This window comes from Chlorocebus sabaeus, chromosome 11 (genome assembly GCF_047675955.1).
Source record: "Chlorocebus sabaeus isolate Y175 chromosome 11, mChlSab1.0.hap1, whole genome shotgun sequence".
Lineage (NCBI taxonomy): Eukaryota > Metazoa > Chordata > Mammalia > Primates > Cercopithecidae > Chlorocebus > Chlorocebus sabaeus.
Window position 1 is genome coordinate 48,501,349 of NC_132914.1, and position 13,906 is coordinate 48,515,254.

At 42.8% G+C, this 13,906-nt stretch overlaps 1 protein-coding gene across 24 annotated transcripts in view; it reads left to right on the forward strand.

Annotated features, from left to right (window-relative positions):
- Nucleotides 1-13,906, forward strand: part of ATF1 (activating transcription factor 1) — a 57,981-nt gene that overhangs the window by 7,925 nt on the left and 36,150 nt on the right. For 12 of the 24 annotated variants that reach the window (XM_008003234.3, XM_073020743.1, XM_073020745.1 and 9 more), the window contains one exon: nt 9,446-9,544. In XM_008003234.3, the coding sequence (XP_008001425.1) occupies nt 9,452-9,544 (93 nt within the window). In that variant the 5' untranslated portion in view covers nt 9,446-9,451. Of the gene's footprint in view, nt 1-5; nt 96-5,000; nt 5,262-9,445; nt 9,545-13,906 lie in introns of those variants that run through there. The other 12 variants (XR_012094493.1, XM_073020731.1, XM_073020726.1 and 9 more) reach the window with 3 other exon arrangements.

A 13,906-nucleotide genomic window follows, 5' to 3' on the forward strand; every position in this document is an offset into this window, starting at 1 on the left:
AGGCACACGCCACAACGCCCAGCTAACTTTTGTATTTTTAGTAGAGACAGGGTTTCACCATGTTGGCCAGGCTGGCCTTGAACTCCTGACCTCAGGTAATCCACCCACCTCGGTCTCCCAAAGTGCTGGATTACAGGTGTGAGCCACTGTACCCAGCCTATTTCGCTTTACTCTTATGGAATATATTGCTGTTATACTTTTTGCATAGGAATATAGGACAAGCTTACTGAATGTTTTCTTTTTTTTTTGAGACGGAGTCTTACTGTGTCGCCCAGGCTGGAGTACAGTGGCATGATCTCTGCTTACCGCAAGCTCAGCCTCCAGAGTTCACGTCATTCTCCTGCCTCAGCCTCCAGAGTAGCTGGGACTACAGGCACCCACCACCATGCCCAGCTAATTTTTTGTATTTTTTGTAGAGACAGGGTTTCATTGTGTTAGTCAGGATGGTCTCGATCTCCTGACCTCGTGATCTGCCTGCCTCGGCCTACCAAAGTGCTGGGATTACAGGCGTGAGCCACTGTGCCTGGCCTGAATGTTTTCTTATTAATCTTCCAGATACCACCTTTTGTTGAAACTCGAGTTATGAATGAACCTTACCATACTGATGCTTTCTGACTGAGCTCCTTTCTACCCTGAATGCAATAGACCCTCATAGGCAGGCAGGAATATCATTGCCCCTGTTTAGCCTGAAGAAGTTATAGAAGGTGGATCTTCGTCCCTCTGCAACCCTTAGGATTAAGGGTTCTCTTATAAAAGGTGGGGGGAATGTCAGAGTGTGTGAACCAGAGCAACTCCATCGTAAGCAGGCTGGGTAAAATGAGGCTAAAACCTACTGACCCTGCATTCCCAGATGGTTAAGGCATTCTAAGTCACAGGATGAGATAGGAGGTCAGCACAAAATACAAGGCATAAAGACCTTAATGGCCAGGTGCGGTGGCTTAAGCCTGTAACCCCAGCACTTTGGGAGGCCGAGACGGGCAGATCACGAGGTCGGGAGATCGAGACCATCCTGGCTAACATGGTGAAACCCCGTCTTTACTAAAAGATACAAAAAACTAGCTGGGCATGGTGGTGGCATCTGTAGTCCCAGCTACTCGGGAGGCTGAGGCAGAAGAATGGCGTGAACCCGGGAGGCGGAGCTTGCAGTGAGCTGAGATCCGGCCACTGCACTCCAGCGTGCAGTGCACTCCACTGCACTCCAGCATGGGTGACAGAGGAGACTACATCTCAAAAAAAAAAAAAAAGACCTTGATACAACAGGTTGCAGTAAAGGAGCCAGCCAAAACCCACCAAAACCAAAATGGCCTGAGAGTGACCTCTGGTCGTCGTCATTGCTATACTCCCACCAGCGCCATGACAGTTCACAAATGCCGTGGCAAAGTCAGGAAGTTACCCTGTATGGTTTAAAAAGGGGAAGCATGAAAAATCCACCCCTTGTTTAGCATATCATGAACAACCATAAAAATGGACAACCAGCAGCCCTCAGCGCTGCTCTATGGAGTAGCCATTCTTTTATTCCTTTATTTTTTTAAATAAACTTGCTTTTACTTCACACTGCGGACTTGCCCTAAATTATTTCTTGTGCGAGATCCAAGAACCCTCTGTTGGGGTCTGGATCAGGATCCCTGTCCTGTAACAGTAGCGTCTCACTGTGTTGCTCAGATAGATCTCAAACTCCTGAGCTCAAGCGATCTTATCGCCTCTGTCTCCCCAAGTGCTGGGATTACAGGTATGAGCCAACACACTCGACTGTATTTCTGCAAGTTTTGTTGTGCCTGAATTCCTTCATTCCTTTTTTCTTTTTTTTTTTCGAGATGGAGTTTCACTCTTGTTGCCAGGCTGGAGTGTAGTGGTGTGATCTCAGCTCACTGCAACCTCCACCTCCTGGGTTTAAGTGATTCTCCTTCCTCAGCCTCCCAAGTAGCTGGGATTACAGGTGTGTGCCACCACCCCTGGCTAATTTTGTAGTTTTAGTAGAGACCGAGTTTCACCGTGTTGGTCAGGTTGGTCTTGAACTCCTGACCTCAAGTGGTCCACCCACCTCGGCCTCCCAAATTTCTGGTATTACAGGTGTGACCAATGCGCCCAGCCAAATTGCCCCATTTCTAAAGCTGGGGTGAGGTAACTGTCTAAATATATTTCTGTCTGTCTCTCTCTTTTAAGAGACAGGTGTCTCACTTTGTTACCCTGGCTGGAGTGCGCTTAGCCTTTTTTTTCTTTCAACTTTTAAGTTCCAGGGTACATGCACAGGATGTACAGGTTTATTACATAGGTAAACATGTGCCATGGTGGTTTGCTGCACAGAACAACCCATCACCTAGGTATTGAGCACAGCATCCATTAGCTATTCTTCCTAATGCTCTCCCTCCCCCCGCTGCACCCTCCTGCACAGGCCCCAGTGTGTGTGCTTCCCCCACCATGTGTCCATGTGTTTTCATCATTCAGCTCCTACTTATAAGTGAGAACATGCAGTGTTTGATGTTCTGTTCCTTTGTTAGTTTGCTGAGGATTACAGCTTCCAGCTCAGTCCATGTCCCTGCAGAGGACATTATATCTTTCCATTTTATGGCTGCATAGTATTCCATGGTGTATATGTACATGTTCTTAATCCAGTCTGTCATTGATGGACATATGGGTTGATTCCATGTCTTTGCTATTGTGAATAGTGCTGCAGTGAACATATGTGTGCATGTATCTTTATAACAGAATGATTTATATTCCTTTGGGTATATACCAGTGATGGTATTGCTGGGTCAAATGGTATTTCTACCTCTAGATCTTTGAGAAATTGCTACCCTGCCTTCCATAATGGTTGAACTAATTCGCACTCCCACCAGCAATGTAAAAGCATTCCTTATTCTCCACAACCTTGCCAACATCTGTTGTTGACTTTTTAATTGCCATTTTTTTTGTTTTGTTTTTGTTTTTGTTTTTGTTTTTTTGAGACAGAGTCTCGCTCTGTCGCCCAGGCTGGAGTGCAGTGGCGCGATCTCGGCTCACTGCAACCTCAGCCTACCGGGTCCTAGCAGCTGGGACTACAGGCACCCACCAGCACGCTTGGCTTTTTTTTTTTTTTTTTTTTTTTTTTTTGCTTTTTTTTTTTTTTGAGATGGGGTCTCGCTCTGTCGCCCAGGCTGGAGTGCAGTGGCCAGATCTCAGCTCACTGCAAGCTCCGCCTCCCGGGTTCACGCCATTCTCCTGCCTCAGCCTCCCGAGTAGCTGGGACTACAGGTGCCTGCCACCTCGCCCGGCTAGTTTTTTGTATTTTTTAGTAGAGACGGGGTTTCACCGGGTTAGCCAGGATGGTCTCGATCTCCTGACCTTGTGATCCACCTGTCTCGGCCTCCCAAAGTGCTGGGATTACAGGCTTGAGCCACCGCGCCTGGCCTTGTTTTGTTTTTTGAGACAAAGTCTCATTCTACTGCCCAGGCTAGGGTGCAGTGGCACAATCTTGGCTCACTGCAACCTCCGCCTCCTGGACAGCCTCCCAAGTAGCTGGGACCACAGTTGCCCAGGATGCTGGCTGATTTTTTTTTTTCTTGAGACTGAGTCTTGCTCTGTTGCCCAGGTTGGAGTACAGTGGTGCGATCTCTGTTCACTACAACCTCTCCACCTCCTGGGTTCAGGCGATTCTCCTGCCTCAGCCTTCCAAGTAGCTGGGACTACAGGTGCCCGCCACCACGCCCAGCTTGTTTTTGTATTTTTAGTAGAGATGGGGTTTAGCTATGTTGGCCAGTCTGGTCTCAAGGTCCTGATCTCAAGTGATCTGCCCGCCTCGGCCTCCCAAAGTGCTGCGATGACAGGTGTGAGCCACCACACCAGGCCAGTAATCGCCATTTGACTGACGTGAGATGGTATCTCATCACAGTTTTGATTTACATTTCTCTAATGATCAGTGATGTTGAGCTTAAAAAGTTCTTAGTTTATTGTCTAGCATATAATGTTTGTTTGCAAGTTTTTTTTTCTTTTTTTTCTTTTTTTTTTTTTGGAGACGGAGTTTCACTCTTGTTGCCCAGGCTGTAGTGCATTGGCACAATCTCACCTCACTGCAACCTCTGTCTCCCGGGGTCAAGCAATTCTCCTGCCTCAGTCTCCCGAGTAGCTGGAATTACAGGCATGCGCCACCATACCTGGCTAATTTTTTTTTTTTTTTTTTTTTTTTTAGTAGAGACGGGGTTTCTCCATGTTGGCCAGGCTGGTCTTGAACTCCTCACCTTAGGTGATCCACCCACCTCAGCCTCCCAAAGTGTTGGGATTACAGGCGTGAGCCACTGCACTTGGCCACAAGTTTTCTTAAAAGTGTCCTGCCTTCCCTGACATTTTCTGTGTCAGCAAGGTCTCAGCCCACCAAGATTTCTCAGTTCCTTCTATTGCCATTGATGGTGCTTCTGAAGTGGTGTTTCACTACTCCCTGGTTTCTGCCTGATTTTGGGTTATCTCCTGTTAAGCTTATATATGCTAACTGGGGGCTTACTTTATTTTTACAGAAAATGCATTCGTACACATAAAATTTAGTCTGTATTGAACAAGTTTTTAACACATTGTTAATCTTAACCTCAATTTTAGAAATAATAGCTTAAAAAAAGTGAACAAATAAAGGTTATATTCTGATAACAGTAAAATAGTATGTACTGTTGTTTATGAAATGAAACTATAAAGTTGTTTTTATTTTGGAAAAAGCTTTATTTGATATGTTGATTCTTCATGTATGCAATAATGGAAAATACGTTATTTTTTTTTTTATTGAGATGATGGGCTCTTGCTGTGTTCCCCAGGCTGGTCTCGAACTCCTGGGGGTTGCTGAAGCAATCCTCCTGCCTTAGCCTCCTAAGTAGCTGGAATTATGTGTGCACCCTGTTATCTTTTTTGTAGGAAAGGTGGTTATAATTATTGTCCAAAATGTTACTTGCTGATTATAGTGGCTTTTACTGTTATGTGTTTTTTTGTTGATCATATTAGTTTCTATAGAAGTAGGAATGTATTTTACTTTTTTGAAACAGGGTCTTGCTGTCACCCAGGCTGGAATGTTAGTGGCACGATCATGGCCCACTGCAACCTCAACCTCCTGGGCTCAAGTGATCCTCCAGTATCAGTGGGCGCCCCCCTCTCCAGCACCCCCACCTCCTGCAGGATCTGGGACCACAGCCACCACACCTTGCTAATTAAAAAAAAAATTTTTATGGAGACGAGGTCTTGCTACATTGTCCAAGATGGAGAAGTAGGAATTCTTAAGGATATTGTTACGGAGGGAAAAAACAAAGGTATCATTTCTAGTAATTAACAAGATCAAAACAAAAGTATCATTTCTAGTAATTAACAAGATTATAAAAACTCTTTTATAGTTTCAGTGCTTTAGGATTACATCTTCTTTTTTCTTCTTTGCTCTGTATTCTTATATTTTCTGAAGTAGAGTATTTAAAAGGTATTTTTAGTAGAGATATTATGCAGAAGGTACCTGATTTTGTCTTTTCTGTTTGTATATTAGTCTGTGGGATTACCTTGTATTAGTGTAGATTAAAAAGCACTGAATTGACCAGTGTGACTGATGCCTGTAATCACAGCACTTTAGGAGGCCAAGGTGGGTGGATTGCTTGAGCTCAGGAGTTCAAGGCCGAAACTTTGTCTCCACAAAAAATTTAAAAAATTAGCCGGATATGGTGATATGTGCCTGTGGTCCCAGCTACTTGGGAGGCTGAGGTGTGAGGATCACTTGAGCTCAGGAGATTGAGACTGCCGTGAGCTGTAATCGCACCACTGCACTCCAGCCAGGGTCACAGAGCAACACCCTGTCTCAAAAAAAGAAAAAAAAAAAAGGAGGAGGAAAACACTAAGACTCTGGTAATGGATGGACAAATGATATGACCAGATAACTCACACAACTAATGGAGAATTAAAGAAATATGAAACCATGTACATTTTTTGCCTATCAAATTAATTATTTCTATTGCTTCCTTACATGCTTTTGATAAACTATATTCATTCAGAACACTTTAAATATTTCCTACGTAATTCCCTTACATTAAGTAATTCTCTTTTGGAACTACAGAAAAAAATCTTAACTACAGAAAAAGGTTTATGCACCAGAGATGTTTATGACAGTATTGTTTTGGTAAAAAAAAAAAAAATACAATTTATGCACATTCCCTGGATGCTGTATTATGTAGTCTTTACTTACTTACTTACTTATTTATTTATTTATTTTTGAGATGGAGTCTGGCTCTGTTGCCCAGGCTGGAGGGCAGTGGCACAATCCCAGCTTACTGCAACCTCTGCCTCCTGGGTTCAAGCGATTCTCCTGTTGAGTAGCTGGGATTACAGACATGTGCCACCACACCCAGCTAATTTTTTGTATTTTTAGTATAGATGGGGTTTCCCCGTGCTGGCCAGACTGATCTCAAACTCCTGACCTCAGATGATCTGCCCACCTCGGCCTCCCAAGGTGCTGGGATTACAGGCATGAGCCACGCTGCCCGGCCTATGTAGCCTTTAAATATGTTTCTATTTAAAACCTAGAAGATATGTATGATAAATGAAAACAGGATACAAAATGTGAGGATACAAAGTAGTACATGTAATATGGTTATGATTTTAAGTAAAGTTGTGGAAATAGAAGACTACAAGAAATTAGACAATATTGTGATTAATATCTGTCATCCTGTTTTCTTTCTATTGTGTATTTTCCGTGTAAGAAGAAAAAGACTAGTGATGTATTTGAGGGAAAAAAATTTAAACTACTTTCTGTTTGAAGCGATTTCTTGCCTTTTCCAATGACTAAAAACAATAGCTTCGATTCAGTTGTTAAAAATGAATTTGGGCTGGGCATGGTGGCTTACACCTGTAATCCCAGCACTTTGGGAGGCCGAGGCAGACAGTAATTACTTGAGCCTAGGCATTCAAGACCAGCCTGGGCAACATGGCAAAACCCCATCTGTACAGAAAAGACCCCCCCAAAATTAATCAGGCATGGTGGTATGCACCTGTAGTCCTAGCTCCTCAGGAGGCTGAGGTGGAAGGATGGGTTGAGCCTGGGAGGTCAAGGCTGCAGTGAGCTGAGATTGGACCATTACACTCCAGCCTGGGCAGTGGAGCGAGACCCTGTCTCAAAAAAAAAAAAAAGTTTTCTGACTTAGAAAAAAGGAAGAAGAAAATATGTAGGCTTAAATGCCACAGTTACTAATTCAGTGAAGCCAAGGGGCAGCTACCTAGTTGCCCTCTCTCTCTAATTGTGGAAGAATACACGTAACAGAATTTACTATCTTTTTTTTTGAGACAAAGCTGGAGTGCGGTAGTGTGATCTCAGTTCACTGCAACCTTGACTCCTGGGCTGAAGCAATCTTCTCGCCTCAGCCTCCTGAGTAGCTGAGACTACAGGAGCATACTACCATGCCCAGCTAATTTTTTATTTTTTGTAGAGACAGGTTCTCACTATGTTGCCAGGTCTGGTCTCTCCTGGGCTCATGTGATTCTTGGACCTCAGTTTCCCAATGTGTTGGGATTATAGGCGTGAGCCACCAAACCTGGCCATATTAACCTTTTTTTTTTTTTTTTTTTTTGAGACAGAGTCTTGCTCTGTCACTAGGCTGGAGTGCAGTGGTACGATCTCGGCTCACTGCAACCTCTGCCTCCCCAAGCGATTCTCCTGCCTCAGCCTCCTGAGTAGCTAGGACTACATGTGCACACCACCACGCCCAGCTAATTTTTGTATTTTTAGTAGAGCCGAGGTTTCACCATGTTGGCCAGGATGGTCTTGATCTCTTGACCTCGTGATCCGTCTACCTTGGCCTTCCAAAGTGCTGAGATGACAGGCGTGAGTCTCCGCACTTGGCCATATTAACCATTTTTAAACATATAGTTCTATAGTGTTAAGTACATTCATAGTGTGTACAACCAATGTCCAGAGCTTTTTTTTTTTTTTTTTTTGAGAGTCTCCCTCTGTCACTCAGGCTGCATTGCAGTGGCACAATCCCACTCACTGCAACCTCCGCCTCCCAGGTTCAAGCAATTCTTGTGCCTTAGCCTCCCAAGTAGCTGGGATCACAGGCACCTGCTACCACCCCTGGCTAATTTTTTTTGTATTTTAGTAGAAACCATGTTGCCCACGCTGGTCTTGAACTCCTCAGCTCAGGCAGTCCACCTGCCTTGGCCTTCCAAAGTGCTAGGATTATGGCCTTGAGCCACCACACCCAGCCCAGAACTTTTTCATGCCCATTAAACAGCAACTCTCCATTTCCTCCTTCCCCTAGTCCCTGATAGCCACCATTCTACTTCCTGTTTCTATGGAGTTTGCTACTCTAGATACATCAAATTAGTGGAATCATAAAGTTTTTGTGTTTTTATGACTGGGTTATTTCACTTAGCACAATATGCTCAAGGTTCATCCATGTTGTAGCGTGTGACAGGAGTTTCTTCCTAAGGCTGAACAATATTCCATTGTATGTACAGTCACTATTTTATTTATCCATTAATCCACTGATGAATATTTGGGTTGCTTCCACCTTTTGGCTATTGTGAATAATAATGCTGCCCTGGACATAGGTGTGCAAATACTCTGAGACCCTGCTTTCAGTTCTTCTGGATATATACGCCAACAAGTGAAATTGCTCTGTTTTTGTTTGAGGGACTGCCATAGCATTTTCCATAATAGCTGTACCACTTTACATTCCCACCAGCACAGTAGTGTACAAGGGTTCCAGTTTCTCCACATCCTTGCCAACACTTGGTATTTTCTGTATCTTGATATTACCCATTCTAATGGGTATGTATGAGGTGATATTTCATTGTAGTTTTCAGTGCATTTCCTTAATAGTTAGTGATATTGAGCATCTTTTCATATGCCTGCTGGCTAACCCTCTCTTTTTTTTTTTTTTTTTTTGCCTTTCCAGATAACCTTTAAAAACATTAAATTCTATCTAAATCTTTTACCAGCTTCTTTGTTAGTGGTTCTCTCCCTATTTGCCGTATTTGATCTCTCATAGCTCATTTATTCTCATTCTTACCCAGCCTACATATCCTGAAGTTGATTATCTAAGTTTTCTAGAACCTATTTAGAACCTCCTTAGGTATAGTTTTATTTATTTGTTCAACTTTTACTCAGTAAATTCTCTATATAAAAAACTGTATGTGCACTTAGAAACTTCCCTAGAGACAGATATGTTTGTATCCATAGACAGGAAGAGTGTAATCATTCTTCAATGGGATAACATTTGAAAATTTAATCATCATAATTTATGTTCATATGTGCCTTTTATTACATTTAAACATGTTTTTGTGGACCAAAATTCAAAAAAATTAAAGAATATGCAAAGTCGCCTTTCTATCTCTATACCATTGCTACCAGTTTTTTTCCAATGAGGCAACCAAATGATCAATTTTTATATGACTCTATAGTATACTTTAAATATTCTGTATCATATTTAATTTTAACTGACTTTTTCCTCCCTTGTAGTTGATTATGGAAGATTCCCACAAGAGTACCACGTCAGAGACAGCACCTCAACCTGGTTCAGCAGTTCAGGGAGCTCACATTTCTCATATTGCTCAACAGGTAAGGGAGGGACCGGCCAAAATACTGAGCTCGTTAGGAATATTTTATATGCAGATTAATCTCTTGTTTCAGACTGATTATTAATGTGTTTTATTTTTATTTTATTTTATTTTTTTTATTTTTATTTTTTGAGACAGATTTTTGTTCTAGTTGCCCAGGCTGGAGTGCAATGGCACAATCTCGGCTTACTGAAACCTCCGCCTCCTGGATTCAAGCAGTTCTCCTACCTCAGCCTCCCAAGTAGCTGGGACTACAGGCATCTGCCACCACACCTGGCTATTTTTTGTATTTTTAGTAGAGATGGGGTTTTACCATGTTGGCCAGGCTGTTCTCAAACTCCTGATCTCAGGTAATCCACCCACCTTGGCCTCCCAAAATGCTGTGATTACAAGTATGAGCCACCACACCCAGCATTAATGTTTAAAAAAAAAAAAAAAGGAAAGGCCAGGCGCAGTGGCTCACGCCTGTAATCCTAGCACTTTGGGAGGCCAAGGTGGGCAGATCATGAGGACAGGAGTTTGAGACTAGCCTGACCAACGTGGTGAAACCCTGTCTCTAATAAAAATACAAAAATTAGCCAGGCGCAGTGGCGGTTGCCTATAATTCCAGCTACTCAGGAGGCTGAGGTAGGAGAATCACTTGAGCCTGGGAGGTGGAGGTTGCAGTGAGCACAGACCATGCCACTGCACTCCAGCCTGGGCAACAGAGCGAGACTCCATATCATAAAATTAAATAAAAAATACAGTAGAAAACCAAGCAAAAAAAGACTGTATAAAATGTTAAAATATAGGAAAAGAAGGTGGCCTTTAAATATCTTGTCAAGATCATTTGGTTTTATTTTCTTTTAAACTAAGTATATAGTCATCCCTCAGTATCTGTGGGAGATTGGTTCCAGGACCTCCCACAGATACCAAAATCTGTGATGCTTAAAGCCCCGATAGAAAATGGCATAGTGTTTGTATATAACCTACATATTTTCCTGTATACTTTAAATCATTTCTAGATTACTTTTAATACGTAATACTATGTAAATGCTATGTCAGTAGTTATACTGTATGACAAGAAAAAAAGTCTCTACATGTTCGGTATAGAGAAATTTTTTTTCCTGAATATTTTCAATCTGTGGTTGGTTGACTCCACGGATGTGAAACTCATGGATGCAGAACCCATGAATAAAGAAGCCTAACCGTATTTAGAGTTGTTTCCTTTGGTTTTGGTTTTCGAGATGGAGTCTCGCTCTGTTGCCTAGGCTGGAATGGAGTGGCACGGTCTCGGGTAACTACAACCTCTGCCTCGCGGGTTCAAGCGATTCGCCTGCCTCAGCCTTCTGAGTAGCTGGGATTATAGGTGCCTGCCACCACACCCAGCTAATTTTTTGTATTTTTGGTAGAGACAGGGACTCACCATGTTGGTCAGGCTGGTCTCAAACTACTCCTGACCTCAGGTGATCCACCCACCTCAGCCTCCCAAAGTGCTGGGATTACAGGCGTGAGCCACCGCGCCTGGCCAAAAAAGTTTTAAAAATTAGCTGGGTGTGGTGGCACTACAACACCTGTAGTAACAGCTACTTGGCTGAAGCAGGAGGATTGTTTGAGCCCAGGAGTTCAAGGCAGCAGTGAGCTATAATCATGTCACTGCACTCCAGCCTTGGGTGACAGAGTGAGACCCTATCTCCAAAAAAAAAAAAAAAAAAAAATGCATGAGTGTAAGAGCCATTTAAAGTGCAAGATTAGACTAATGGATTTTAATGTTAACAGAATACACAAAGTTCAGACTGTACATAGCAAATAACCTTTAAGAAACTATAACTTGCTGAGTTTTGCTGTTGTATCAAAGAATACAAGCAAATGAAAAGGCTATTAAAACACTACATATCTTTTCTAATTGCATATCTATGTGAGGGCGGATTTTCTTCATATAATTCAACCAAAACAATGTATGATAACATAATGTTGAATCAGAAGATATTTCAACTGTTTTCTTTTTCTTTTTTTGTTTGTTTGTTTGTTTGTTTTTTGAGACAGAGTCTTGCTCTGTTGTCCAGGCTGGAGTGCAGTGGTGTGATTTCAGTTCATTGCAACCTCTGCGTCCTGGGTTCAAGTGATTCTCCTGCCTCACCCTCCCGAGTAGCTGGGAATACAGGTGCCCACCACCACGGCCAGCTAATTTTTGTATTTTTAGTAGAGATGGGGTTTTGCCATGTTGACCAGGCTGGTCTCGAACTCCTGACCTCAAGTGATCCACCCACCTTGGCCTCCCAAAGTGCTGGGATTACAGGCATGAGCCACTGTACCCGGCTGATTTCAGCTGTTTTCTATTAAGCCAGATATTAAGGAAATTTGCGGAAATGTAAAACAATGCCATTTCTCTCACTAATTTTTTTTTGAAAATGTATTAATGGAAATAGGTATGGTAACATGTAATGGATTTGTTATTGTATTTTGAAATGAACTGTTAACTTTTTAAAATTTAATTTTAAATATAGTAAGTTTTTTTTTTTTTTTGGAGACGGAGTCTCGCTCTGTCGCCCAGGCTGGAGTGCAGTGGCCGGATCTCAGCTCACTGCAAGCTCCGCCTCCTGGGTTTACGCCATTCTCCTGCCTCAGCCTCCCGAGTAGCTGGGACTACAGGCGCCCGCCACCTCGCCTGGCTAGTTTTTTGTATTTTTTAGTAGAGACGGGGTTTCACCATGATAGCCAGGATGGTCTCGATCTCCTGACCTCGTGATCCGCCCGTCTCGGCCTCCCAAAGTGCTGGGATTACAGGCTTGAGCCACCGCGCCCGGCCTATAGTAAGTATTAATAAATATAACTCAAATAATTTTGGGGGGTCCTCAGTAAGTTTTAAGAATGTTGAAAGGATTTGTGACCAAAAGGTTTGAAAACCAGTGACCCAAAGGGTTAATCCTTTAAGCTTGATATATCCTTCTGCATTATTTGGCTATATCTGTGAAGAATAGCAGTGTCTTCTCCAAATGGTGCTAGAAAAATAAGGTGGAGTCTTTCTTTGATTATATTTCTGTTAATAGAGCCCCTTACAGAAATGTTCTAATTCAGTTGTCTTACTTATATATATATTTCAGTTATTTTGGTTAGATGTGACTCTTCTCCAAATTTCCTCAGAAGCATATTTACGGTGAGGTGAAATAAATACATTTCTAGGTAGTAAATCATTTTATAGTGATTTTTAAAAATAATATGGCTGGCAGGCCGGGCGCAGTGGCTCACGCCTGTAATCCCGGCACTTTGGGAGGCTGAGGCGGGTAGATCACGAGGTCAGGATCAGCCTGGCCCAAATGGTGAAACCCCATCTCTACTAAAAATACAAAAATCAGCTGCGCATGGTAGCATGCACCTTTAATCCCAGCTACTCGAGAGGCAGAGAACTGCTTGAACCAGGGAGGTTGCAGTGAGCTGAGATCATACCACTGCACTCCAGACTGGGTGACAGAGTGAGACTCTCTCAAAAAAAAAAAAAAAAAAAAAAATGGCTGGCCACGATGGCTCACACCTATAATCCCAGCACTTTGGGATACTGAGGATCACTTGAGCCCAGGAGTTTGAGACCAGCCTGGGCAACATAATGAGACTCTGTCTCTACTAAAAAATTTAAAAAGTTAGCCAGGTGTGGAGGCGTTTGTCTGTATTTCTAACTACTCAGGAGGCAGAAGTGAGAGGACCACTTGAACCCCAGTGAGCTGTGATTGCACCATTGCACTCCAGGCTGGGTAACAGAGCGTGATCCTGTCTCAAAAAAAAAAAAAAAAATTACGTAAAGGAAACAGTATTTTACAATAATTCAGTATAAACTGGGGATATAGCAGTGAACAAAAGTCTCAGCTCTCCTGGAACTTATATTCTAATTTTGGAGAGACGAGCAACAAAACATATCAGTTGGTAATATGTGCCATGGAGACAAAGCAGGATAGGAGAGAGAGGGAGTTAGTGGTGGAGGACAGGGGATTTCTCTTTTTATACAAGGTAGTCAGAGACATATGTCTGAGGAAATACCTGTTCAATTATATGGACCAACAGTTATAAAACTGTGAGACTAATATGTGCTTGATACGGTTAAGGAACACCGAGGTGGCCAGTGTGTTGGGAGAGGGACTGATAGAGGATGACGCAGAGAGGGTTGGGGTGCGAAGAGGGGAGAGTGCCAGATAATGCAGGGCATTTGCCACTGTAATATTGTTGTGTTTTAATCTGGGTAACATGGGGAACCTTTAGAGTGTTTTGAGTAGAAACATTATCTGGCATATCTTAAAAGAATCCCTCAGACTGTTTTGTGGAGTAGAAACAGGAAAACCAGTTAGAAGGCATTACAGTAATGTACATGGGAGATGACAATGGCTTGGACCAA